Source organism: Rhinolophus sinicus, chromosome 12 (assembly GCF_057876585.1).
Source record: "Rhinolophus sinicus isolate RSI-liver-muscle chromosome 12, RSI-T2T, whole genome shotgun sequence".
Classification (NCBI taxonomy): domain Eukaryota; kingdom Metazoa; phylum Chordata; class Mammalia; order Chiroptera; family Rhinolophidae; genus Rhinolophus; species Rhinolophus sinicus.
In genome coordinates, this window is record NC_142512.1 from 40,421,187 (window position 1) to 40,443,477 (window position 22,291).

General features: G+C 50.7%; 1 protein-coding gene across 2 annotated transcripts; it reads right to left on the reverse strand.

Annotated features, from left to right (window-relative positions):
* Nucleotides 1–599: 599 nt before the first annotated feature.
* RAB5C (RAB5C, member RAS oncogene family) lies at nucleotides 600–21,814 on the reverse strand. 2 transcript variants are annotated; one of them, XM_019747592.3, is made up of 7 exons: nucleotides 21,656–21,788; nucleotides 11,349–11,460; nucleotides 4,991–5,244; nucleotides 3,324–3,475; nucleotides 3,029–3,151; nucleotides 2,051–2,144; nucleotides 600–1,523 (listed from the first exon to the last, which is right to left on the reverse strand). In XM_019747592.3, the coding sequence occupies exons 3-7, from the start codon at nucleotides 5,154–5,156 to the stop codon at nucleotides 1,408–1,410; spliced, it is 651 nt and encodes a 216-aa protein (XP_019603151.3). In that variant the 5' UTR covers nucleotides 5,157–5,244; nucleotides 11,349–11,460; nucleotides 21,656–21,788; the 3' UTR covers nucleotides 600–1,407. The 2 variants fall into 2 exon arrangements, with proteins under 2 accessions (XP_019603151.3, XP_019603150.3); XM_019747591.3 differs by lacking the exon at nucleotides 11,349–11,460 and having other exon boundaries at nucleotides 21,656–21,814.
* Between the last annotated feature and the right edge of the window lie 477 nt (nucleotides 21,815–22,291).

A 22,291-nucleotide genomic window follows, 5' to 3' on the forward strand; every position in this document is an offset into this window, starting at 1 on the left:
TGGCAGATGAGAGCAGCAGCGCCAGCAGGGAGCAGCAGAGGGCCGGGAGGGCCCAAGTGTCACCTAGTTCCAGAACCGGCAGAGGGCTCCCTAGAGACCAGGGAGCAGATGGCTTAGACCTGGTGTGAGGCTGCTGCCTTGGCCTGACCATCGCTCAGTCCAAAGCTCCAGAGGTCATAGGTTTCTTCCTCTTCAGGGAAGAGGGGAAGGGGACCCAGTCCCTCACAGGCCTGGTACAGACTAACCAAAAACCCCAAAGAGCTTTTTTTTGGTGTTTCAGAGACCAACTATTTTCAAACCCAGACTGCAAATCACCCCAATGTAATCTGGGTGGGGTGGGGGAGAGGCAAATGTAGGACCCTCTTCAAACTCGGTGAGATTCATTTCCAAATCAGTCTTACCCCAACCCCATGCCAGTAGCACTGGTAACCAAGGGCCTCTTTCTCTTGGTTACCATGAGCACCAGCATCTCCTCATTGGGGGGGTGGGGGGTGGATTTTGTTTAACAAAATTCAGTGGTTCATTGTAAATTAACCTCAAGGAAGCTAGAGAGGATATGGTCTGATAAGCTCTGCCAGAGAAAGACAAGACAAGCGGAGGTCGATCGATCGGCTGACTATATTGACAAGATACTGATTGGTTACATGTTGAAGAAAACATACAATACAAAATACAGAAAAAGTTGGTTCCATCCCCTCCCACTACCCCCCTTACCCCCCCACCCCCAAAAACTCATCATCGTGATTTGGTCAGAACAGGGCTCAGAGCCAGAGGTCAGTCAGGGTGACCAAGGACGAGGAGGGTGGGGTGGGTTGTGGGCAGTGGGTTCGTGGCTGTCACAATAATGCTGTGGTTTCTCTCCCATCTGTGAATCAGGGGTGGAAGGGTGGGGGTGGGGGGCTGCAGCCTGATGCCAGCCAGCTGAAGGCAGAGCTGCCTCTCCCTTCCCTAGCCCGAGCGCCTGCCCCACCACCCAGAACCAAGCCCACTCCAAACACGGTAAGGATATGGATGCTCTTGCTGAGTCTGCTAATCAGCAAGAGGAAAGGAGGGTAGTTGCTCCCACCCCTGCCTCCCCATACACAAGGGTGGGAGGAACAGGGGCCCGTGGCTACGACCAGCAAAGGGAGAGTGGGAGAGCAGTAGAAAGGGCAGGAAGTGGGAAGAGCAGAAGATCATATATATTAAAAAAGTGACTTAAGACTTAAAATTGAATTAGTATTTGTACAGAAAGGTGCAGGTGGAATAACTCACTCCGGCCTATGATCAAAATTATATGGTGAAATCATGGTGGACCCCTCCCCCTGCCCCCGCAGTGGTGGCCCGAGGCATTAAGTGCGATTGGTTAGAGTGGATTCCAGTCGGGTCATTCAGGCGGAGGTGGGGGCAGTGGGTGGGCAAGGGGGCTCAGTTGCTGCAGCACTGGCTCCGGGTGGCTGGGTTGTTCTCCTGGAGGTCGACACCTCGGTTCCGGCCTGGAGCACCAGCTGCACTCTGGGGCTCGTTCTTGGGGAGCTTCTTAGCTGTTTGGGAGAGGAGGGAGAAAATGTTTGTGGGGGTAGGCCAATACTGTTTCCCAAGTCCACCTGAATGGAATCTGGCCTTTACCACCCAATCAGCAATAAGGAACATACTGAGGGCTTCACTTCCATGTATCAGGTGCATTCTGAGTGTTTCAGGAAACTGAGGCAGAGAGAGGTTAAATGACTTGCCCAAACCCAGAGTTAATAAGTGGTAGAACAAGGACTCAAACCCAGGCAGGATGACTCCAGAGCCAAATGGCCTAAAAAAAATCCTAAGTGGGTAGGATGGTGACACAGGGTTTTAGATGGGTGGCAAGCTAAGAGGTCAGGAAATGAAATGTTGAGACTTTGGCCCAGGCTTTAGAAACTTCTGGAGTGAACTATCTATATCTGAGAGTCAGATGAAGAAGAAAATGATTTTATCAGAATATTAAAAATGGTGAAAGATCTGTTGGTGAAGGGACCTACTACGGAACAGCAGGCAAGTTCTATGCCCCGATGTGGGGATGGGAGAAGAGGCAGCTCACCTATTGCCATGAAAATTTCATTCACGTTCATTGCGGTCTTTGCTGATGTCTCCATGAACAGCAAACTGTTGTCGTCTGCATAGGCTTGTGCTTCCTGATTTGGACAGAGGTGAGAAAGTGGGTGGGAGGGAAGTGTTGACAGTTGGTAGGGGCTGAGGCCCAGGATAAAAACAAATCTTCCCTGATCACAGTGCCTTCTACACAATAGCAACATTGTGCAGGGGCTTTTCAGGCTGCTAGCTCTCCTGCTCCAGGTTCCGCTGAGACATCTGGCCCCATACCCCCCACTTAGGTACAGCACCGCTCAGCTCACAAACACTGGCAGAGGTTTGACTCAGGTTTCCCTATGTCCATTCCGCCTTCTTGTTCTTCACCATCACTAGGCCAGGCAATACTTCTAGAAAGTGATCTTACAAATACCGTTGCACATTTGAACCAAAGCACAGCAGTATGTGCATGTTGACTGCAGCACAAACCACCTAGAAGCCCAGCAGTCAGGGACTGGTAAAAAAATATAGTATGTAGAACACACTCCCATCTATGTAAAGAAAGGGATTCATACCCATGTGCCTATTTCTGGAAAGATGAGAAACTGAGGAGCTGTGGGTGGGGGCGGGGAGGGGGAAGAGATTGATTTTCTAGGATTAGAGACTTAAATTTCATTTATATACCTTCTTGTGCTGTTTAAATTTTCCTACATGCTGGTATTACATGAAAAAAAGTATTTTTCAATAATTTCATTAAAAAGTCACTTTTCAGAAAAAACGAGCAGAGGCTTCAGCTCCCCGTATGCACACACACGATACCCGCCAAGGAGAGGCAGGCAACCCCCGTCGGTCCATGCTCGAGTCATGAGGACGGCAGATTGAAGCGCCGCTGCTGCCTCCCCATAGGGCCCTTCCTGAAGCCCCTGAGGGGCCTGGGGAAAGCCGAGTGGAGCTGCTCACGCCTCCCCCAAGCCCTTTCCATGCCCCCCACCTGGAATTCCACGGCTCTCTTGCTGGCCAGGTCTGCCTTGTTCCCCGCGAGCGCAATGACGATGTTGGGGCTGGCCTGCCTCTGTAACTCCTTCACCCAGTTCTTGGCCCGTGCAAACGTATCCTGGGGAGACAGGGCCAAATGTCAAAGGGACAGAGAGGCATTCTGCCCAGGCCACTCCCTGGAAAAGCTCGCGCTGGCAGAGCCCAAGTGATCCTGGTGAGACACCCCCAAACAACAGGAAATCTGCCCACATCACATCCAGGAACAAAGGTCAAGAAGGGAAAATCTTTACTGTGTTGGTGATGTCATAGACCACGATGGCAGCCTGGGCCCCCCGATAGTACATGGGGGCCAGGCTGTGATACCGCTCCTGTCCAGCTGTGTCCCAGATCTCAAACTTGACTGTTGTGTCGTCCAAGCAGACGGTCTGTGTGAGGAAGGCCGCTGTAAGAGGGAAGGTGGTGTTACCAGGCAAGAAGGAGCTCGAGAAGCCACCCCCACTTATCTCCACTCTTGCAGCTGGGCTCTGGCACTCAGAAGCCTTCTGTTGAGATGGGCACAGAAAAGCCCCCGACATGGCGGTCAAGCAGGCCTGAGCAGGGCTGGTGGAATTTCTATTTCTGTCTGTGTCGAGGGGGCTGTGGAATGCACAGACTTTACAGACCCACACTCAGCAAGGGCAGGAGAAGAAGGGCAGCCGGCTTGCACCTGAGCCATTTCAGGAGCACTCAGAAGAGGAATGCGGCAAAGGGGCAGCAGACAGAAAGCCCAGGGGAAACCTGACTCTTAGCTCAGCCGGGTGGGCCCACCCTCTTCCTCCTCCTCCCTTCCCTCAGAGAGAACAGTCCAATTTCAAACCTCCCTATCCCCTCAGTGTGCTCCAGCCCAGGGCTGCCACTGGCCTTCTGTTTCCTGAGGACACTCTCATACACTTAGCTATGCTGGGGACGCCTGAAAGTACAGGCTGTTCTATTGCTAGGCGGAGGCTGGGCGGCTGGCTTCACAACCGCCCCTGCCACCTCCAGGGACGCTGGCTAGCCACCCCCCCAGCTTTGACCTTAACCCATTTCTAATTGGCCACCCTGGGGCTTGACCTTCAGGGAACAGAGTGACCCTACTTTTGGCCTGAGGAGGCAGGGGAACAAGACACTTGTGCATATGCTTCAAAGGAGGAGTCCAAGAGCTGGGACAGGCAGGTGGAGTCCCCTTTGCCCAGGACCCAGAGAGGATCCCAGAGCGCTGCTTTTGCAAGTCCACTCTCGCATCTGCCTTCCCCCCACCTCCCTGAGGGCACGGGGCACCGCCTCACTTCCCCCTCTCCAGCTCCTGACCCGAGTGCTGAGGAGGCAGCAGAGATTGCTGACATGGCCCGTTTTGTTTCCAGCTGCCTGGAAACCTCCTACCAACCAAGAGGGTAGAGAAAAGGATGACCCAAGCCCAAGGTCAGCCCTGGCCCCTCAAGGTTTACACTGGCTACTAAGGCAGGAGGCTGAGCTCAGACCCTTACACCCTCAATGCTGACCACTGGGAAATCAGTGGCAGGCTCTGAGCCCAAGGGCAAAGGTCAGCTTCAGAAATATCAGCCCACTCACCAGGCCATTTCCCCATTTTGGAAAGTGGGAGAGGCCAGGGCAGACGCAGTGCCTGGCACAGTCAGAAGGACCCACGGAGGTCTAGACCCCGCCTCTCCCTTCCCAGAGGCTGGGTCAGTGGAAGGGTCTTTGCCAAGGTGACACAAATAAAGAGAGAGAACCAGGAGAGGAAGGCAGTTTTGACTCCCAGCTAATTCTTGGGACTCTGGCATGGAGACCAGCTGTTGGATTTGATTCCAGGGCCCAAATGAGGAGAGACGCTGCCGCCCCAGGTAGGTTTAGTCTCTTTGGGCAAGTAGCTCCCTTCTCCTCAATGCCAAGGCATTTCTTTGGCCTCCCTGAGGCCCCCCCACCTTGTACCACTCACCTCCAATTGTGCTCTCCTGGTACTCGTGGAATTGTCCTTTGACAAAGCGGAGGACGAGGCTGGATTTGCCCACCGCGGACTCCCCCAGCAGGACCAGCTTAAACTGACAGATCTTGTTCCCAGCAGCTGGTCCGTTGGGTCGCGCTGCACCTCCCCGACCCGCCATGGCCCGTCCCGCTGTAGTGGTACCAGTGAGCGTGGGGGCGGGGCCGGTGCTATGCAAAGAGGCACTTAATGGGGAGGGGGGCCTCCAACTGCAGGGGAGAAATCAGAAGCACTGGGTTAGCCCAGAGACTGTTGCGCAATGAGCCCTTCTTAAATCACACGTGTCTCCCTCTACCCTCCCTGAAGACCTAGCTGACCGCCTCCCATCACCCCAATTCCCTGCCCTCCACCCCCAGAAGTTAGGAGAAGAGCCCTGACTAGGCTGTACCACAAATATATTTGCTCTACAACCATCTGAGCAGTAAAGAGACAAGTGGTCTCCCCACTTTAGGCTCATGCTTCTGAGCAAACACACTGACTTCCCAATCCCAAATTATGTGCATTCACATAGATGCATGCACAGGACAGGAATGGGCATATGCCAGTCTGGTGACACTGAAGTCAACAGGATGCTTGGGGTACCAAAACATCGCCCAGGAAGACACTAGGATGGAGGTCAACACACAATGAACTTGCAGTCTGGTGGCTACGAGCACACCTGCCTCTGCAAAGCCAGCATGGGTGGAGAGGCCCATCAGGGCACAGGGAGTCCCAGCAGAAAGCTCATCAGACAAGGTGCTTGCCTAACCTCGTGGGCACTCAGGGAGCAGCGCCTGGCTGGCGCAAGTTATCAAAATAGCCATTTTGTCCTGCCCTCTCCAGAAGGGCTGACTTTTTCAAGCTGAGCCTGTACTGTGCACTGGAATCTAAGCCTCATCCGAGCCTCCCCCTGCAGTGCTCTCATTTTTATGGGCTAGAAGTCTCACACACATTAAAAAACAAAACACACACAAAACCAAACACACACCAATGCCAGAGCTCTGCTGGCAGTCAGAAACGGCTGCCAAATTTCCCTTTTAAATAGAGATCTCAGTTCCATTCTCTACTGGCAGAGGCAGAGGGTGACGCAGAAGAACAAGGGAGAGGCATGGGGGGCGGAGACAAACACGGGACACCAAGACCTGCACCCTCAGCAGCTGCTGTTCCTGCACTAACGTCTTAGTCACTCGGCTGGTGATGGCTTAGGAGGTGCAAGGTTTCTTTTGTTAGGTTTTGGAACTGCAAAGAAGGATGAGGCGTCTACCTCCAGAAGCCTCTAGAAGACTTACACTAAACGATATCAGAACATATCCAGAATGTTTTACGAACGAGGACTGTGAGTACGTATCAGGTCCTGAACGCTCTGGCCAGAGCCTGAACTCAAGTCGGAAAGAAAAGACTGTGATCACACTGCCCTTTGCATTAATAGTCTATGCAGGAGGGGTCTTTGGAACAGGATCCCAAGGACAGCCCTGACCTGCCCCTTGAGCAAGGGGAACGTACTCCCTTATAGTCACAGGACAAGGGTGTCAATGAAGAGGGGGCTGCTGTTTGTGGGAAGCAGTGGTCTACGCTTGTGCAAGAAGCTGCCAGCAAAAGGCTCGCTTTGTGCAACCTCAAATCGGTTTTCACGTCCAAGCTCTCCCAGCAACGCGTTCAAAAAGCGAGCTTCAGGAAGAATGATTCACTCACCAGGAACAAGAGTTTCCTTTCTGGACAGCACCAAAGGAAAAGAGGTTTGAAATGGGGCCACCTCTTCTCCAAGAGTACAAGGAAGGAAGTATTTGGGGCGGAGGGGGCCCTCAATTAGTAACAAGAAACGCCAGTTTTGAAATACTTTATAGCTTAAGATGCTTTCTCTTTTCACCTCCCCTCAATGATTTTGCAAGACTCTATGGCCCTTGAGACAAGGTCTACGCTTCTGGCTTCTCTGAGATGCCTTCCTCACCATACTTAGGTACACATGGGGAATTCAAAGAATGCTTATCAAATGAAATAATTTTCAGGGACAGCTAACATTTACTGAGCAATTATACAACGACTATCTCCTTTACACTTGAAAACAAAGGCTATGTCAGATGACTAGCCTGATGCCCTGCTCAAGGCCACCCAGCAAACAGGTGACAGCCTGGTCCAGGGAACTCGGGTTGCGTGTATGCTCAGCTGTTTCCCTGCCATTCTCCCTGCTGTGGAAAAAAGATGGAGGCAACACCCACCCCGTGTTTGGTTCAGGGTTGCTGAGTGAATGAGACTCTTTTGTGGCAGCAGCTTTGCTGGCCCAACAAGGTCTGGCTCTGGCAGACGGTCACAGTGCTCTTGCAGTCCCTGAGGACTCCCAACAATGGGAGGAGCCACCCAGGGCCAGGCAGGGCGACAGCAAGAAGGGAACGACAATGGAATTATAAGTTGGTTGTTACCACAAATCCACGTGACAGAATTTTAACTAGGCAACGGAGTGTGGCTCGGGCCCTGGAGAAGGAGGTATAAACAAGTGGGGAGAGGGAAACAGAAGGCGAAGTCCCCAATTCCAAAAAAAAAACAAAGCAGCTGCAGCTGCGGGCTACCAGCACGAGTCAACAGCACCTACGAGTCAAGAAAAATAGAGACGACATCTAAGTCTTGTCCCTGTCAAACCAGTGGGTTTCTAAAATTGCCCACACAGAACGCGGTTTTTTAACAAGTTGGAAGGAGAGACAAACAACTCTTACGCAGTGGTTCTCCACTCGCCTACACATCAGAATCACCTGTGCAGCCAGTCCCTGGAGGTTCTGAAGGTTTGGAGGCACGGCCGGTATCTGCATTTGTTTGATTTTTTTTACAGCGCTGTCAGCGCTCCGCCTAGCACAAACTGGCTGGTGACATGTTCCACCTGGATGCTGGTCCTGCCTTCCAGACATCTGAGCAGGCACACCTGGCACTCTTTATGGCCTGCTGCCTCGTGCTTTTCCTGGCCCCACTTGGTGATCACATGAACAGAGGTGGCGAACCTTCCCAGACAAAAGCACAGAGGAAGCTGATTTTGCCATGAAGAGCACCCACCCAGCCGGCGCACGCGTGTGTGCGTGTGTGTGTGTGTGTGTGTGTCTCTCTCTCTAAGACAGGCGGGGGCCGCACCCAGAGCCCCAGGAAGCTTCACGCTGCCCAGTCCCCTCCTGGGCAGGCGGTCAAGGTGAACTCACACGAGGAGCTGGCCTGCCGCCCTAGGGAAGGACTCTCACTGTGGGAATTCTTCTTTCCCACGGGCGACAAGAATCATCCACGGGTACAGTCAGGAGATAGAATTATAACCAAAAATGGTGCAGTGAAAGTCTTCTTTCAGTCAAAAATCAAATTATCGTTAAGAGCCAAAGTTGTAGTCAAAATTTCTTATAAGATACAGAATGGGCCAAAGTTTTGTTGTTTTTCTTTTTTTTAACTAGTCTCTTCAGCACCAAGAAAAACAGACAAGTAGAATGGATTTCCTCCTGGATATTTTCATGAAGCTGCTGCAATGGGTAGCTTCTGATCCATGACAAAAGCTTCTCTTTGGCATGGCCTGTTCCCCACCCCTTCCAAATTAGAACCCTGGTTTGTTCGGAGGCCATGGAGAAGGAACGCCATTCGTAACCGCGCATCTGCACAGGAAACGAATGCAAGGACTGGGCCATACCCTATGCCTTTTCCCAAGACGCACATGAAAGGGCAGAAGGGACCCAAGCTCCTCAATACTCTGGCCCGGTGAACAGGCATACCGGGCATATGCCCACACAGTTCTGGGGGATGAGAAAGAAAAAGGACACCGCTCTCCCCTGCTCTGGACACTACAGATCAGTGGGTCGCAAACGTTTTCATCAGAATCGCCTGGGGCATTCAGACAACAACCCTGCCCAACTGAATTAGAATCTCTAGCAGCGGAGTCCAGAAATCAATGTTTTTCAAATAAGTTCCCCAAGTGATTCTAGGCAGCTGATGGAAGCACAAGAGCCACAGGTGATACAGGAAGGAGCAATGCGAGAGACAGAAAGGCACCCCCCCATCAGCGCTGTGGACCGTACAGGTGGATCAGATTAGGGGTGGGGACAGTTTCCTGGCTTCACTCAACAATGGAAGCCTTCTCCAAGACTCCGGGCGCTGCTGGAATGTGACCCCTCTCCTCCGGCCTCCATTCAAAAATTGCACGTTTCTCTTCTCTAATCCATGAAGTCACCGCGTCATACTTTGTGTCTTTCCCGGTAAAAGGGTGAGCAATTCCAAAGCTGACGGGTGTCTCTCGTGCTTCCTGTTTGCTTCAGCGACTTCCTCTAGCTGACAGTCCCAGCACAGGCTGGAGAGTGAGCTGACTAGGGACACCCGTCAGGCTCTGTTGACCAGAGGCTCACTCACCCAAGGCTCACTCAAGGTTAGCCTGGGGGGGGGGGGGTGCAGGGGCGGGGAGAACCACGTGGCCCCGCCCAGGCTTCCCTGGAGGTGATTCTGGCTAGTGACACTTTACTCTGAAAAAAAGCATTCCTGAAAAGTTAACACCAGAAGAGTAGGGCAATTTAAGCTGACAGCAGAGCAACTTGTTAGCTTAAAGAGAATGCAAAGGGACACAGAGAGGTAATTAGGTTCAAAGGCTAAGGTGGAAGACCTTAAAAGCTCAGATCACCAGGGAACTGATTTACCCATAGACTCAAGATCGCAGCTCTTCCTCCAAGGGGAAAATCACCACCACCACACACAGGACCAGAGGGCAGATTCAGCAGGAGCAGCTGTGCTCTGCCAGAGTCACCGGGGCCTCTAGCTGGTTGCAGACCCAGGGGAAAGAAGAATCTGTAGCAACATAAGCCATGAGCCACGGGAGGTACCTACACACATTCCCAGCACAAGTAGCAGGTTAGGACTTGGGACACTGAACCAGGTTTGGTCTATGCCGGCTCCATTGTTTACCACCAGAGTGACCTTGGCCAAGTTAGACAAGTGACCGCTGTTGACTTCAGTCCCTTATCGTTGTTGGAAAGGTTAAATGAAACAACGCATCACACACACAGCACAGTATTAGGCTGAAGGTAAGGTTCCAACAGGTGCCAGGTTTATTCTACTAAAAGGTTAACTAGTTTCAACTCATTGGTTGTCAAAGCTCAAAAGGTCCTTCAAGACCTACTCCTCCCCTTCCCAATTAGAGGAGATGAAGGTGAGGTAAGGTGACCTGCCCAGGGTCACAGCCAGGTGGTGGCAGAGGCTGAGCACAGGACTCATAACTCCAGCAAGGCTCCCTCATCAGAGATAGAGAACCCAGGAATATTACCAATGTCATTACATCCACCAGGACAATTGTAAATGGAATAACGGAGGCTGCCACCTTCTATGTATGCTTTAATAAAATATGGCTCTTTAACTATGGAAAAAATGAGTTTATATCAAATTAAAAGAGAACACTGCTATATGCAAAAGTTTTATATCTTGATTTGGGAGACAGATACATGGATGTATACAAATGTAAATGTCCAGCAAACTGTCCACTTAAGATTTGTAAGCCTTACTATATGTAAGTTACGTGTCAATAAAAAGGTAAACAAGGTTTCTGGTATAGAATTTGCATACAATAATGAGAAATTAAAGCTCCCAAATGATATGAAATCAATCTAGCTCCCCTGTACATAAAATATTTTCTGCCTCCTCTTTAGTATAACAAAATTCAGGATAACAAAGACAATAGAAAAAATGACGCCTAAATTAGAAGACCAAGAGAGAACAACGATACCCAAACAAACAAGAGAATGGGATTCAGCACGAATACGACTGCTGCGTATATATTAAGGATATATTTATTGTTTGTACTGAACTGTGGGCTAAAGAATTGTAGAGTTGCTTACAGCCTCATCGTACTAAAAAGAGAAGCCAATATTTTCATGTCTTCTCAATGACGAGGAAGGTTATGATAGTGTGAGGTCTGCACTCTCCAACCAGGTCAGAGAATGAGTTAAGAGGAAAAAGGGCTGTGGGGTGGGGCGGATGGAATCAAAGCGAGGGGTGTCTTCCCCCGTGTGACCAGGACGATGCGATGGCTCCACACAGGAGCTCTGTCTCCCCGGGATAGTGTAACGGGCAGTTTGGCCCTGGAAGCCAGGCTGAGATTTAAGAAACACTCTGATGGAGTGTGTCAGGCCAGGGCTGGGGTTCCTCATCCCACCCGTAAGTAGGGAGATGGCAACAGAAGAGGAAGGGGTTGCCGCCTTTACACAGCCACAGCAGGACTCCCCCCTTTCCCGGGGGAAGGGAGGGAAATCATCCCAGAGGGGGACTCAGAGTGAGCTGGGTCCTATACCACTGGGACAGGCCCTTAAATCTGTCCCCAGTCACCTAACCCTCTTACCTGGGATCAGTTTCATCTCACTCCCCTTTCAGTGGAGCTGAGTGCCTAGACTTGCACGACACAGCAAGGCCCTGAGGGAGTCCACGAGAGCTCTAGCTGAGGCCGCCAACACCTGCAAAAGGGGCAAGTGTGCAGGGGCATCAAGAGGTTTAAACCCTGCATATACACGACCAAGTGGTCCTTCAGCACTGTCCAGGCTGAGCCTGGAGCCCTGCCAGCTGTCAGCCAGGACAGAGCACAGCTACTCCTGCAGTGCCTCCCCTAGTGTGGGAAGGCCTGCAGGGACATTCGGGACAGATGCTAAGCTGCGTTAGGTGGAAGCCCCTCCAGGAACAGAATACCTGCCCTGGAAGAACACCAAGAAACCCTTCCCTGAGCTCCAAGCTGCTTTCTCAGCTCTCGACAACAGATGGGTTCCCTGGGAAGGCTGAGGGAAGCAGAGTCAGCGCTAACTTCAGCCCAGGGATGAAAGCTCCACCCCCTGCTGCCTCTCTTCCTGCACCCACAGGGAAGAAGGCTGCTGGGGGTGGGGTGGGGGACATCTCCATGCAGCTGCTGACACAGCTTGGTCCGTGTGATCTGCCCATACTGTCCAGAAGAGCCCCAGGATTCATGGGCAGCTCTAGGCTTCTCATTCCCCGGTCCTGAGGGCCAGCAGGAGCCAGGCGTTTGGGTGGCAGGTTCAGAAGGAAGGTCAGCCAGACATGGGACGGCCTGAAGTTGCACCAGCAAGGCTTGTCCTGCCCACTGATTCAAAGAGGCACCAGGGGCCCTAACAATGACATTCCCAAGGGGATATTCCCCCTACGAGGGCCTGGCCTCCAACTCAGCACCGCTCAGTCAGCAAGGCTGTGGCAGATTCTCTGGCCCCACACAGGGCAGCTCTACAAGAAGCCTCAAGCAGAAGCTCAACTTGAAGTCGTCCACTTTCTGCAGCACAAATCCATACGCACATACCCAGCGACAGGACATGGTGGGGACGGGGCTGAGGCTGGGTGATGGCTTGCACCCCACCACCCAGCCCACCACCTGCCAGTGCCAGGTGGGTTGCTAAGAAAGAGCCAGCCACGGCACAGGTTCTTCCCCGGCCCCAACCTACGCCTGCTGTGGTCCCAGGACAGAGCACAAGTTATGTGAAAGCCAGTTGGAGGGACACAGGCCCCTGCTGATCCACAAGCCTCACAAAGTCCCCGTTTTTGTTTTGCTCATGCAGCTACTGTTTACTTAGCACAGTTCTGACTGGAAGCTCATCAATGCAGGCCTGTCTTCCCCTCTGTCTCAGGAGGGTCTCTGTAGGGCCAGGAGTACCAGCCAGGACAGCTGTCACTTGTGCTGCTGCCCCAGGCCCAGAAAAACTCCAAGAACCTCTGCTGAAGGTCAGGGTCATCAGCAGAACCTGTCCATCCAGCTACTCATACCAACAACAGCAACGGACACCTCTCACAAACCCTTCCGGTCTTTATAAAAAAACAATAATCAAAAGAAAGCCAATTTAATTTGCTGTCCTCTTCGTCTTGCCCTCAGCTCTTAAACAGAGAGCAGAGGACAGAGGTCACGTTAGAGGAAAGCAGGGGGAAGGAGAATCCGGTATCAGATACCAACAAACCAAATTCCTCTTGCTCAGCTACTGCACACACTGTGGTCAGAGGCTGCCCAACTAACAAGAAATAAGGTCAAAGTTCCCACTGTGAGATCTGAGGGACCATGGCTGCTCTCCGGAGCCTGGGTGCCAAAGAACAATATTTTAGGCCAACTTTTTCTTCCGTAATTTTTGCTGAACAAAATGTAGGATGCTGCCAGGTGAAGAAACCAGGCAATGAATGGGCCTGCACAAGTTTCAATGAATGAATCACACCTCTATTTCCATGACCCCAAATTTTCAGAAGACTGTTGTGGGTGGCAAGAGATTGGCGAACTTGGGGGCTTGAGGGTTGGGAGTGAGAAGGTGAGAGTAATTAAGGGCACTTTGTAGATGAAAGGGGCCACAAAGTACAATTCTCGAAGGCTAGGCTGTAAGTTTCCTTTGGTTTAACAGCACAACACATCAAGCCTGACACACAGTAGGTGCTCATAGATGTGGTGTGCCGAGGCCTGGTTAGGTTTGGCAAGAGAATGGGGGCAGTTGAAAGCTTAAATACACATCTCTCTGCCAGACAGCTCAGATCCCCAAACAGAGCCACAGCCCAGCAGAGGAGACACTTCACTACCCCAGATAGGTTCCTTCCGCACAGGAGTGAAGACAGTAAATGCTGGACTCGGACAAACTTCAGTTCAAGTCCCAGAGCCACCACTTATTAGGGTGACCTGGTGTTGTGTCGCTGAACCCATTTCCTGACATGTGAAATGGGGAGACTGGTATCCATCTCCCAGGGCTGCTGGGAAGAGGAGGCCTCGTAAGACTCTTAGCCAAGGGCCTGGCTCAGAGCAAGCACTCAGCGATGTACACAGGACAGGGACGCTCCGTCCCGCCAAGTCCCCGTGAAGGAAGTGGATTCCTCTATCGAAAGCTTCAGACACCATTCACGCATTCCTTTTGCTGCCAGTTTCCTTGCATTCCACTCTTCAGAGCCCCTCATTTGGAGAGAATGCTGATTGGACATCTGCTATGGGCTGAATGTTTGCGTCCCCCAAAACCCACGTTGGAATCCTAATCCCCAAGGTGATGGCACTGGGAGGTGAGGCCTGAGCGGTGACCAGGCCACAAGGGCAGAGCCGCCTGATTGGGAGCAGAGCCCCTTTAAAAGAGGCACCAGAGAGCTTCCCTGCCCCTTCAATCATGGGAGGGCACAGTGAGAAGCTGGCCGAACCCAAGCTCATCAGAACCCAACCACGCTGGCGCCCTGATCTCGGACGGCCAGCCTCCAGAACTGTGAGAAATACATTTCCTGGTTTATAAGCCACCCAGTCTGTGGGATTTGGGTAGAGCATCCAATAGACTAAAACTACAACTTTCACAAGTGTCCTGCTCATACCTGATGTCCTGTGTCTTGTCAACAACCCTAACCATGTATTCTCTGAAGACTTGCTTCCAAAGCCACAAAAATGGAGGAGACCACCACCATCCAAAAAAAATAAAAAAAAAAATTCAGCAGTGAGTTGAAATCCCCAACCAGGCAAACTTTAGATCCTTAAAAAAAAAGAAGGGCCCACAACACAAAACATCTCAAAGTCTCTTTCAGGAAAGGGAAGAGGTGGTTCAGTTGTGAAGAGGGGGAGGGGACAGGACTAGGACAGCTGACAAAAAAACCAGAGTTCCTTTTAAAAACCAGGCTGAAAATACTAGCGGTTTGGAAATTGGAGTCATTAATCACCGCGGCAAAGCTCAGAGAGCGACTGGTAACTAGGAAAGCAGCCAGGGGTAGGGAGGCCACCCACGTCCTCCCCGACTCCAGGGCTGCTCCTGACAGAGCCACCTGAAGAGGACACACATGGAGCTATGAATAGAAGGCAAGAGGCTTGTAAACCAACTCCTGTTAAGATCCCAAGTTAGTGTTTCCAGCAGGGCTCCAGTTACACATCTTCAGAGGGATGACAATTCAACGGAAGGATTTAAGCTAGTCAATGATTCAGGATCACAGCTCAAAGTGACAGCCTGCCCTGAGCCCGCCTAGAGCCATAAGCCCTGCACACACCCTCCCGAAGGGGAGGTCCGTTTGTGAGTGGCAGCCAAAAAAAAAAAAAAAAAATGCCAGCCCAGTCCACGTGGGTGTTCTTCCGAGACCCAGAGTCCTGGAAAGTTTGGCTGGAGAACTTAGCGCCTGAAGTAGAAAAGGATTATTACCTCATCTTCCTAAGTGGATAGTGAACTCCAGAGTAAATATCAAATCCGACCGTTTTTTGGATCACGCAAAGCATTAGGCAGGGACATGAGAAATACGAATGGGTGAGTAAAGAAGCAACTCCCAGGATTCTCACACAGTGGGTTTCCCAGGTGCATCTCTATCTGACCGAATTCCAGAGTATTCAGTGACTATTAGTAACCATCAAGAGAAGAAATAACTTAAACCCATCCGTGTAACTCCACATCAACATACCTAGAGGAAATGTTTGCTAAAAAAGCAGTGGCCCTGGAGACGCAGCTGACTGTAGGACTGGGGCAGGAAATATACACAAGGCATATCCTAATGCCTGCAAAATAAGGATGTGCTCAAAAAATGAAAACCAAAAAACCCCACAATGATGGGGGTAAGTCAAAGAGACCTGAAAGACCTCCCAATGGACAAAACTAGAACAATTTGAGCAATAAAATAAAGCAGCATTGGTTTATAAATCAGTGTGTAAAATAAGTATCTGTGAGTCCATACTGATATAAATAATTGAATAAGTAAACAAATGGGGGCGAACAGACAAATCTCTTGTACACAACAATTCCAAGTAATTCATGGAGATATTCTGCCCTCCAGGAGAAAGGCCGAACTCCCCACTCAAGTGTAGGCTCCACCTAGTGACTCTGTCCCAAACAGGACAGTATGGGAGGGAGGAGGGGAGACAGCAACTTCACAGAGGAGGAACCTGCCAAACATCACCTCAGCCAGGTGACCAAGGCTGCCGTCCACTCTGATAAGGCCTGTTGATTATATTTCCCTTGATGGGATGAGAACGGCACTGTACCTCTGTGGTCTTCCTCCCAAAAACTTGTAACCCCAATCTAATCATGAGAAAAACATCGGACAAAACCCAGTTGAAAGACACGCTATCAAATACCTGACCGTACCCTCAAAACTGTCAAGGTCATCAAAAACAAGGAAAGTCTAAGAAACTGTCACAGCCGAGAGGAGGCTAAGGAGGGAGACGTGACAGCTAAAAGTAATGTGGTGTCCTGGATGGGATCCTGGAACAGAAAAAGGACATTAGGTTAAAAACTAAGAAAATCTGAATAAAGTATGGGCTTTAGTTAATGTTATCCACACGGCTTCATCAGCTGTGCCAAATGCACAATACTAAACAAAGCAAGGTGTTAGTAACAGTGGAAACTGGGTGCAGGGGTTTGGGAGAAAATTCTACCACCTTTACAATTTTTCTGAAACTACTCTGAAATAAAAAGTTTATTTATTTATTTTTTTAAAAGAAAATGGTGGCTCATCTTGGGACAAAAAGAGATCCAAGGACTCCAGTGACCACAAACTCCTGTTCGTAAAGACAAGTTAACTTTCCAGGGAGCTGGGCCGAGGGGTGAGTGGGAAGGAGGCTGGTGGGAGTCCTGGCAGGAGTCTCGAGACCAGCAGAAGATGATACCCAAACCCCACAGGCACAGGGCAGGGGGATTTAAAGGCCAGACCTGTGGGTTACACAAGGGAGGGCTGCCCTCACCGCTGTGCATCTGTACCGTGGACGCCACCTGGCCCCCCCACCCCCCAAAAAAAGGAGCCTTGTGCGGATGTGCAAAGCAGCACCACAGACCAGAGGGAAACTCACTTCCACTGACCCTCGCTAAGTGAGCCCTGGCCTGGGGGCGCTGCTGCCTCACCACGCGCAGCTGCAGAGATGGTCAACAAGACGATGGAAGGCCACAGCCATGCCAGCCTTTTCCAGTGAAACTCTTCACTGGAAATGGAGATTTGGAAAGCTCTACCCTCTGGAATTTAGTTGGGGACCTCTCCCCGCCTCCTCCACAGCTCCTCGATCTTCTACACTGTAACGTTCCTCCTATTTACCTGTTTCCTTTTCTATCTGTGAGCACCTTTCTAGAGAACGGTCCGAAGAAATGGTCCAGGCTTTGGGATCACAGGGCTGTGAGTGTGAAGCCCAGGTCACCACATCCAAGCTGCTGAGCTTCGAAAGTGTGTGTTAAAGGAAAGGGGCAGGCATTTGCTTCCAGGGCAGGTGTGAATGTCTGCCCTTTAAAAAGCACACTGCAGACATGGGAGGACTGGACACACAGATAAATGGGACACAATCGGTGCCCGTACGGGATCACACACTTGACAGGAAGTGGACAAGGGGCAATGGAGGAAAGCACAGGGAGGAGAAAAGCCCTCAGCCTACCTGCAGGGATGGAAGGCTTCATGGAAGAAGTGACATTCCAACTGAGCTTTGAGAGAAAAGGAGGGAGGTGCTGCTCCCAGGAAGGTGAGGTGGATAAGAGCTCACAGTTAGCCTGGGGAGGGGCAAGGAGGGGCTGTGCTGTAAGGGGACAGAGCCCAGACTTTCCATTCTGTCCCCTGCTCAGGCACTTACTGCTGAGTTCCCCACCATAACATGGGGATTAAACGGAATACCTTCCTCCTGAGGCTTTTGTGAGGATGGAAGGAATCAGCTTGTGCGAATGGCTCTGCAGAGTGCCTGGCACATATTAAACATAGCTTGAAAAGTTTAGCTTTTCTTGTATATTGTTCCTACTGTGTTTCCCCGGAAATAAGACCGAGCCGGACAATCAGCTCTAATGCGTATTTTGGAGCAAAAATTAATATAAGACGCGGTCTTATTTTACTATAATATAAGACTGGGTATAATATATGACACTGGCCTAATATAATTTTATATTAATTACATTAATTTTTGCTCCAAAGACGCATTAGAGCTGATTGTCCGGCGAGGTCTTACTTTCGGGGAAACACAGTATATACAGGAGATGGGGATATTTACTGTAAAAACTAATATCTTGTAATACCAGGTTAGTAATCGGAGGACTCCTTAAGAAATATTCAGATTCTCCTCTGCCAAGGCACTGGATTTGGGAACATTCTAGTTTACAAATCCTACCTGAAGCTGTGTTTCTCAAATAGCCTCAACAAAAGTACTCCTGACTAAAGCAAGGTAGGAGAGAGAAAATGCAAAATCCCAGGAATGTGAGAGTCGAACACAAAGCAGCCTGCTGCAACCAAAATATTGTCCTCAAGTTTCCTGTTTTAGCTTAAACTCATGCAAATTTTGCATTCCAATCTATAGTAGATCCAGGACTGTTTTAATATAAAAATGTTTAAAACTGAGTGAGACTGAAGTGCCGAGAAGATGCAAAGACCTCACCTAGTCTGTGGCTCTGAATATCCACAGCACATGACCCCAGCAGGGTCTGAAAACCCCAATGGAAGAAGCACAATCATGGCCTTGGCATTCTATTCTGTAAAATGGGAACACAACCCATATCAATTCTGTTATGAAACAAGAAAAGTACCAGGCATCACAGCAACAACCCTTGGTACAAATGTTGAATCAGAATCCCATGGATGAGTTATGATGTACCTTCAAAACCCCAAGGACCCACAAAATTGTTATTTTGTGAGTATCTGTTTTGTGCCAGGAACTAGACTAGCTTCTTTACCCTTTGTTTCTAATTCTGCAAGATATTTTGTATCCTCACTTTACTGGAAGAAACAGAGGCTCAGCCAGGTCAAGTAACAAACCCAAGGCCACTCAACTGATAAGTGGGGGATTCCAGATGACAACTCAGGTCTGGCTCCTCCAAAGCTCGTATGCCTTCCACCCCATCACACTGCCTCTCTTCAAAGGCAAGGGTTAGAAGAAGGTTCTTTCTAGGAAGTACTTGCTTGGTGGGGCTGAGTTGAAATCTATGACCTTGCTGTTTCCATATAAATTCTAGTGAAAGGAGCTGTTGGTGGAGAGCCACATTCTTTCCACCTGCAAGCAGGAGGCAGCACCAAAGGGGAATCAGAGGGCTAAGCAGATGCCAGCTCCGCTGGTTCCCCACACCCTTAACTGTGCCCAGAGGGACCCCTGAGTCCACGCACTTTTACTTTCATTTTGTAGCCATCACAACTTTCAGGTTCCTAATAAATTAATGGCATGCCGATGTCAGCAAACTCTCAGGCCCTGAAGGGTACTGACTGGGGACTCATAACTGCCATGGTCCCCAGAAGCAGAGAAACAGTGGATCAAGAAAGAGGCTAGGTGGGGTAGGGGTAGGGACGAAAACCAGCAGCTGAGGAGGAGTGCCAATGATGAGGAATGCTTAAGGGTCTGCGCTTGGGCTGCTGCCTGCTCACTTTGCATGTTCACTCCTTTAACAAACAGACCAAAAGAGGGCCCACCATTAGGAAGGATGCAGCACATCTAATCCCAAACCAAGTCCTGGCTCTACCACTTTCTAACTGTATGATCTAAGGCAAGCTACTTAAATTCCTTCAGCATCATCTCTAAAGTAGAGATACAAACCCCACTATCTCCTAAGACTCTGAGAGGAACATGTGAGAAAAGAACCTTGCAACTTGAAAATGATTTATAAAAAATTAGTTATTACCGCCCCTCTATAGTATCAAGGCAGAAAAAGACCCACTAGTTTTAAGAGGCAAGGGAAGAGAGTAAAGGCATGAGAAAGGAGGGGCTTCTGTCCCACTCAGTGCCCTCTCTCTTTCTGCCAAGCAATGTCAGATCTCGTGAGATTTCTGGATGCCAGAAGTGGCTGCCTAACCACTCAGGGCACTGGTGCTTTCCTTGTCTCTCTGAAAAGGAGACCTTCTCCTTCAAAAGCCTGTTTTCAGAATCAGAGCTGGGAGAGCACGTCCAGACAAAAAAAGGTCCCCTCAAAGACTGGCCAGCCTCACCCTGGCACTCTCAAAGAGTTCCAGAAACCACAGCCTACTACTGAGAAGGTAAGTTTGGTCAGAGATCAATGGATGGTAAGCAGTCAGACCTCTCTGGCTCTGCCCTCAGAGGCACAGTCTGACCAGATTAGAGAAACTGGGTTGGCCACAGAAGTCTCCAACGACCCTCCAAGGAAGCACACACAGATAAGAGAACTTGTGATCTGACTGTTGACCCTAATAAGGAAGTTTTTTTGTTGTTGTTCAGTAAAAAATGAAGTAAGTGCATCCCAGGTCTAGCTCAAAAGTTTGTAGGAGTCAGACACCAGTTATACTGTCCAGAAATTGTCAAAAAGATCTCAAGGTGAAAAGATTTTAGCACTTGTAAGCAGTATCCAAGGGCAGAAAAGATAGCCTAGAACACTGAAGAGCTACAGAAATCCCCAAAGATTGCATGGTTTTCCCTCCCTTCCTCTGCTGTAGATAGCTAGGGTCAGTCATGGCCTCAAAGAGTCAGGCTGCTCTCATTAAGGTACAGTCTCTGGCCTGTACTTTGGCCACATAACAGAGAACCTCCCAGCTTGATCTGAGACAGCAGCCATTTCACACACCTAAGTTCCAAGCAATAGACAAGGATCAGATGTCAGTATGGCCGTCTCTTGGAAAGGCTGGGGGAATAAGCACTTTCTGGCATGTATGGGAACTCTTTGGGCTACAAAAATTAGCACATTAAAAACCAGTAGGTGTCATTGTGATCTCAATTTATTCTTCTATAATTTACAAGTTGCCCAAGTCCAGCAGGGGTTGGAGATAGACCCAGGGACTAGAAGTGGCATATACCTGTTGAATAGGGAGGGGAGTGTGTGTGTGTGTGTGTGTGTGTGTGTGTGTGTGTGAAAGAGATGGCCCAAGTCCCTTCAATTTCAGACTCCTCATTTTTGGTCTTTTTCTCTTCCCTAAAGACCAGCAGACAAGAGTCGCAGGAGGAGCGTCCCTCTGAGGCAGCTTGGAAACCACTCATATGCTCTAGGAGGACAGCCCTGAGCCTGGAGCATGGGGGGAGGAGGAGGGGAGTGAGAAGATAATGAATGGGCAGATCCACCCAGATCTGTGATCTGTAACTAGGATAAAGCAAACCTCAGCTAAATTTTTCAGAAGCAGGAAGAGGGATACATTCAGAGGATAACACAGCTAGAGAACAACGTAACTAGAGGGCAGGGCTGGGGGCAGAGGCAGCAAGACAAGGAGAAGACAGCTCATTCCTAAAGTGACCCAGACCTTAAATTCTGCTGAGATCTTGGTTGGCTCTCTGGCTTGAGGGAAGAGAGGAAGTAAGGAGTTGTGGGAACGTGTGCGAGTAGAATGGTCTTACCCAGGACCCCCACCCCCACTTCCAGGAAATCGACACAAAATTCCTCGAGGGTTGGAGGGACAACTGTTTTGGTGGGATAGTTGGAAGGAAAACGGCGACAGACAGCACTCCTCGCCACCTCTAAAAGAGAAGGGGGACAGGTTCCTTCACACCTGGCAAAGATTCCTCCAATTCTGGGAGCAGTGGGAGCGGAACTTAGGGTCTCTGCCTCCCACAACTGGACTGGACAGGCCAGAGGAGAGCTAGGAGGGTTTCCCAAGGCTCACGAAGGGCAAGTAAGGAAAGTAAAGAAAGGCTCCCCTTTTGCCCCGACGCCTGGGGAGCTCCTTAAGAGGGGGCTACGGGTCGGGGGAGGGGTCAGTATCTCCCTGAGCCGGGGATGGGCGGGAGGAAGGGCTGCCCCGAAGAGACTTCAACCCGAGCGAGACAATGAGTCTCGGGACAGGGACACTCACTGTGGCTCCGGAGCAGCGGCGTTACTTGGGGCCGGGGTTTGGACAGGCTCCGCTCCTCTCCCCCCGGCGGTGTCCCAGGCTCCGGCCTCCACTTCCGCCTTTCAGCCGCTCCGGATCCGGATCTCCATCTCCGCCCCGCCCCTCAGTACTCCCAGGTGACTGACAAGGCGGAGAGACCAATGGGAGGCAGTCTTAGCCGACTCACAAAGCGATGCCTATTGGGGGCGCGGGAGAGGCGGGAGAGCCTGCGCGAGGGACAGCGGGACTTGTAGTTCGCAGCGCTGGGCGGAGTCGGTGGCCTCCTGGGACTTGGGCGTAGGGTGGAGCCGGCTGCCGGCGAGGCGGAGCCGGGCAGGGAACTTTTTAAGGCCGGGCTTGCTAACAACGTCACCGCCAGTTCCAGGCGCCCAGAGTACTGGCGGGTTGTGGAACGTTGGAAAAGGGCAGAAGGCTGCGTGTGCAGACTTATGAAGGGAAAAACAGTGTGAATGAATATGCACGTGAGGCCTTTTAGACTAGTCCTGAGCTCTCGCTAACTCGGAGAAGCCCCTGTCTGCTCTTTTGGGCCAAGTCAGCCCTAGGAGCCCGATTGTTAGGGACATTCTGTGATGGAGAAGGTGATCGAAGCGCTGTAGG

Bases quoted from the DNA above. Each gene is read 5' to 3' on its own strand.
- RAB5C (XM_019747591.3), bottom strand. From the start codon at position 5,156: ATGGCGGGTCGGGGAGGTGCAGCGCGACCCAACGGACCAGCTGCTGGG. The intron at 3,152-3,323 runs GTAAAGATTTTC...CTGTCTCCCCAG, and splicing joins TCTATGACATCACCAACACA to GATACGTTTGCACGGGCCAA. The intron at 2,145-3,028 runs GTGGGGGGCATG...TGTCCAAATCAG, and splicing joins AGAGAGCCGTGGAATTCCAG to GAAGCACAAGCCTATGCAGA.